This window comes from Barbus barbus (assembly GCF_936440315.1).
Source record: "Barbus barbus genome assembly, chromosome: 39".
Lineage (NCBI taxonomy): Eukaryota > Metazoa > Chordata > Actinopteri > Cypriniformes > Cyprinidae > Barbus > Barbus barbus.
Window position 1 is genome coordinate 689,130 of NC_136717.1, and position 5,517 is coordinate 694,646.

Below are 5,517 nucleotides of genomic sequence, written 5' to 3' on the forward strand. Positions count from 1 at the left end.
CCGGTACTTTAACGGTATTCTTATCGGTACTTTTTGTTTTACTTTGTTTCTTTGTTCATGTTGTTACTGTATCTTATCTTATGTATATAAAACACTAAAAATGCCTGCACTTCATCAATTTGTAAATGCACCAGTGTGCAGGTATTTTTAGTGTTTTATATACATAAGATAAGATACAGTAACAACATGAACAAAGAAACAAAGTAAAACAAACTGACAAATACAATAAAACAAACACACAAACGAAATTAAATAAACAGTGCTTTCATTTTTCCATGAAGGTCTACTAATGTTCAGGTAAGTAATAGTTACAAGAGTAATCAAATGTAAATGAGCACTGCATAGTTTTCACTGTATGTACTGATAGATTTATGTTTATTAAAGCTATAACGTTGTTCAGATTAAGAGCTGTGGGTGATTTTTCTCTTTGCATTTTGTTCTTTGATTAACATTGATGGCTCAAGCTCCAGTCTGATACTTTAAGACAATATACTGACACGCATCGGATTTTCTCCTAACTGTTCTCGTCCACTTAAAACATAAAAGCAAAGACTCTCATAACCGGCCATTTTAACACATTGTGTGTGTATTTTTTGGCATATTTTTGTGTTACTTCGACGCGCCCGAAGCTCAAAGTGTACTTTGCTTGTCCGTTTTGGAGCACGCCGCCGCGCAGGCACACGCGCGCACACACATTTCAGCCTGAACAGCATCACTTGTGCAGATTGTACTTTCAACGTTTTACTATCAAATATGTCCTGCAATGTAGCAACAGTAAAGACGGCATTTTATAACAATCGCTGATTGAGCTGATTCAGATGTTAAGTTTTGGTTCGGAGGAACGAATCCGCGCCGCTATGAAGGGAAGGGAGTTGTGCTAGAAGAAATGCGGCTATAATCTTGGAAGCCAAAATAAAAAATAAAATAAAAATACTTTGCTTAATATAACAGCCACAGGCCTAAAGTGTGAGCAGATGTTTGAATAGTTGGTTCTCTCTTCTATCATTAAACAGGACTTTCATGTTGCGTGTGCTGAAGCTCCCGCGTGAGCGCGATCTCGCTTCTGAATTGCGCATAGCAAAAATGCATCATAGACAAATGTTTGAATATTATTGCACATAAAAACAGCTGGCGACATTATATATATATATAGAGAGAGAGAGAGAGAGAGCAACAATAAATGTATGCGTGTTTTCTTAATTTCTCCAATACCGACAGAAGTACCGATAACGTCAGAGCTTATCGATACTCCGGTCTTTCATAATTTAGCCCCGAGACCGATTTAATACCGAATTTCGGTATCCATCCCTAGTCACCGACGTGACTCGGAGTGACCGACTGATAGGGAACCTCATTTATTTAATTTTAAACGAAACAAATGTAATCCTGATAGTATTCCCACTTTTTACAAAATGTAACTGTAATTGGAATACTTTGTTTTTTGATGTAACTGTAACGGATTACAGTTACTAGATTTTTGTATCCTGATTACGTAACGCCGTTACATGTATTCCATTACTCCCCAAGCCTGAGTATGTGCAATACAAAAACTTGCACCATCAACAAGCATTGGAGCTCAGAAGACTGCCAAACAGCAATGGATCCTGACCTGGCTGAAGTTTTTAGAGCCACACACAAAAAAGTCCTACCTAAATATCCGGGTATGTATTTATGTATTTATTTTTGAGTAAAAACTTTATTGCTTCTTTCATTTCTTTAGTGCTTCTTTCATTTCTTTCATCCTGCCGCAAGTCACTTCAACGCATAGTGAGAGCAGCTGAGAAGATCGTTGGTGTCTCTCTCCCCTCCCTCCAGGACATTTACAGCACCCGTCTCACCCGCAAAGCCCTCCGCATTGCAGGTGATCCCACCCACCCGACACACAGCTTCTTCAGTCTGCTGCCATCAGGGAGGAGACTGCGGAGTCTCCAGGCGAGAACCAGCAGACTGAAGGACAGCTTCATATATCAGGCTGTTAGGAAGCTGAATTCCCTCCTGTCCTTGCCCCCCCTCCCCTCTTTTACCCCATGCAACACTGAACTCTGACACTATGAGTCCCCCCCCCAGGATCTTCCACCCACCCACCCACCCACTTACAAACTGTGTCCAGCACCTGTCACTTTAACACAAGGGTCTCAAACTCAAATTAGCTGGGGGCCATTGCTGTGACTGACATCTCATAGGAGGGCCGTTTTAACATTGAAGCACAAGAAGAAAGCACAAAAGTTCTGGAAATTTACTTTAATTGCTGAGATGTTAGCTCACATTTCTTTTAAATTACATTACTAACATATTTTTTTCATGCTTAACAAAAATATAAACAACAGTGTCTGTGCATTGTTATATAATTTTACATTTTTAACAGTTACCTACTTTATTTTAACTTAAGTAATTTATCAAAACTGTGCTGAACCTTACACTGAACAACTGCGATCTCTGAATACATTTGCAAACTATTCTATTTCTTGCCAGACACTTGGCAGCGCTTCTGCTCACACAACTGAGCCACGTTTGCCCTGATGGAGTTCACAGTTGAAACCCTGAGTACAGCTTCAAGATGAGCATCACTAAGTCTGGACCTGAACTTGCATTTATTGAAGTTCATAGTTGAGAAAAGTTTCTCACACAGGTATGTGCTTCCAAAAAGGCACATTAACTGACTGAACACTTTGGAAAGCTCTGGGAAGCATGGAGGTAATTCTCTCAGAAACTGTGCAGTCTTGTCTGCATTTCCTTGTGCCTCTCTGAATTTAGTTTTCAGCTCACTGTTGCACTGCAAGTCAATAAGTTCCATTTGCAACAAATTTGGGACACTCTCCACATCAGCTGAGAAGGGGTCTGCAAACAGCTGGAAAGTGTCACAGTGTGCCTTGAAGTCACCAAAACGCTGATCAAATTCCTGAAGTAGGTTTTCAACAGCAGAGGCATATTCATCACCATTGAATGCTATGCCCTCCTCCACAAGAGATCTGCATGTTGTGAAATGACTGAGATTTTTTGCAGAAAGCTGAGTTTTCCACAATCTCAATTTTGTGGAGAAGGCTTTCACACTTTCATACGCTGCTGTGATGAGATGACCAGGGCCCTGGAGCTTCAGGTTAAGTATGTTCAGCTCTTGTGTAATGTCCACTAGGAATGCAAGGTCCATGACCCATTTAGGATCATCAAATTCAGGAACATCCATTCTGCCATCTTCCATAAATCTCTTCAACTCTGTTCTTAACTCAAAAAATCTCTTCAAGACATTTCCCCTGCTGAGCCAGCGCACCTCAGTAAAGTAAAGTACATCACCATATGTTGCCTCAATTTCTTCTAAAAAGGCTCGAAACTGGCGGTGCTGTAAACTTCTTGACCTGATGTAATTGTTGCATCTTAGGACAACAGACATGACGTGTTCATATTTTAAGCATTTGCTGCACAGTGCCTGCTGGTGTATAATGCAGTGCAGAACAACTGCTGGATCTGCATTTTCCTCTTCCAACTTTCTTTGTACCAGCGCTACCAGTCCATTTTTTTTACCTGTCATAGATGGGGCGCCATCGGTGGTAATGCCTACTAGTCTGCTCCACGGCAAACCAGCACGTTCAATCGCGTCGCACAGATGCTGAAATATATCTTTGGCCGTTGTACGGCCGTGAATTGGACACAAACTCAGCAATTCTTCTGTCACCTCAAACTGGTCATTAATACCTCTGATGAAAATAGCTAGCTGAGCAGTGTCAGTTTTGTCTGTACTTTCGTCAAGCGCCACAGAGTATGCAGTGAAAACTCTAGCTTTCCCGCGTAGCTGGTCATAGATGTCACTCGATAACTCGGTAATCCGCTCTGCCACTGTATTGGCCGATAGAGAGAGATTGTTGAACATGTTCTTCTTTTCTGGACATAGAATATCAGCGACCTTCAACATGCAGTCCTTCATAAACTGCCCTTCAGTGAATGGCTTTCCTGCTTTAGCGATCATTTCACTCACTACATAACTCGCTTCAACGGCAGCATCAGCATCCTTTTTGGCTCTGTGGAAAAGGCTTTGCTGGGACTTTAGCTCTCTCTGCAACTGTGTGGCTCGTTTTTTTCTCTCGTCTTCCTGGTACTTCTCATACTGGTCTCCGTGTTTAGTCAAGTAATGGCGCTTGAGATTGTATTCCTTCAGAACGGCAACTTTTTCTTTGCATATCAGACAGGTGGTGTTTCCATTAAACTCCACAAAAAAATACTGCAGTGTCCATCTTTCTTGAAACAGTCTGTGTTCATCATCCACCTTCCTTTTCGGTTTGGAATTAGACATTTTTGTTCACAGCCAAACAAAAAATAAACTGCTAAAGCCCAGAAATCAGATAACGTCTTAGCAAGTCTGCCGGCATGTTTTTTGCCTATTTAAATCACTATTTAATTTGTTTTTTATTTAACCGTGTTTTAGTTTCTAGTACATATTGAAAGGGTAGTTTAAATTGCTATAGAACAACTACAAATAATAATAATTTTAAAAATAATAATATTTTTGCGGGCCGGATTGCGTTATATTTTTTATGTCAGTTGCGGGCCGGAGTGAGGGGGAGGGGGGGCCGTAAATGGCCCGCGGGCCGGCAGTTTGAGACCCCTGCTTTAACAGAATGATAAGCTCTTCTTGCACTACATATACAGTTGGGCAAAAAAGTATTTAGTCAGCCACCAGTTGTGCAAGTTCTCCCACTTAAAAAGATGAGAGAGGCCTGTAATTTTCATCATAGGTACACTTCAACTATGAGAGACAGAATGGGGGGAAAGAATCCAGGAAATCACATTGGAGGATTTTTAAAGAATTTATTTGCAAATTATGGTGGAAAATAAGTATTTGGTCAGTAACAAAAGTTCATCTCAATACTTGTTTATACCTTTGTTGGCAATGACAGAGGTCAAAGGTTTTCTGTAAGTCTTCTCAAGGTTTTCACACACTGTTGCAACACTAGCTTCTCTAATCTTTTTGTATTTTATTTTTTGATTCTTTTTTATTTATTATACAATTAACAAAAGCAAAAAAGGCCTCTAACACTAGCTTGCTCTATTCTTTTTCTAAAAAAAACAAACTTGCTACATATACTGCATTAAGCTAATTGAAACTTATAGCACTTGCATATCATTGCTCTTTTGTTCATTTTGATTACTTCCATTGTCCTCATTTGTAAGTTGCTTTGGATAAAAGCATCTGCTAAATGACTAAATGTAAATGTAAATATATAACAGTTATCTGTATAAATTATAAAACACTATGACAAGGTAATGTTTAATTTATGATATTATATATATTTAATACATTTTATATTATCCTCTCACACAAGGATCAGCATTTTCTATAATGTATTTCTATAATAAAAATACATATCTCATATGACTTAATATATAATTAACATCAAACAAACAATATAATTCATATTCTCAAGGATTAAATTTAAACGGAAAAATAATAAAAATGATTGCATGATCATCAATTAGGTGGCGATATGCACGAAGCATGTAAACGACCATTGAACAAAAGAAGAA

At 39.0% G+C, this 5,517-nt stretch overlaps 1 protein-coding gene across 1 annotated transcript; it reads right to left on the reverse strand.

Annotated features, from left to right (window-relative positions):
- Window positions 1–2,458: 2,458 nt before the first annotated feature.
- On the reverse strand, window positions 2,459–4,285 carry LOC306858499 (general transcription factor II-I repeat domain-containing protein 2-like; the record flags this gene model as incomplete). The annotated part of the gene is made up of 1 exon (XM_079399065.1): window positions 2,459–4,285. One exon carries the CDS (start codon window positions 4,283–4,285, stop codon window positions 2,459–2,461), a length of 1,827 nt encoding a protein of 608 aa, XP_079255191.1.
- Between the last annotated feature and the right edge of the window lie 1,232 nt (window positions 4,286–5,517).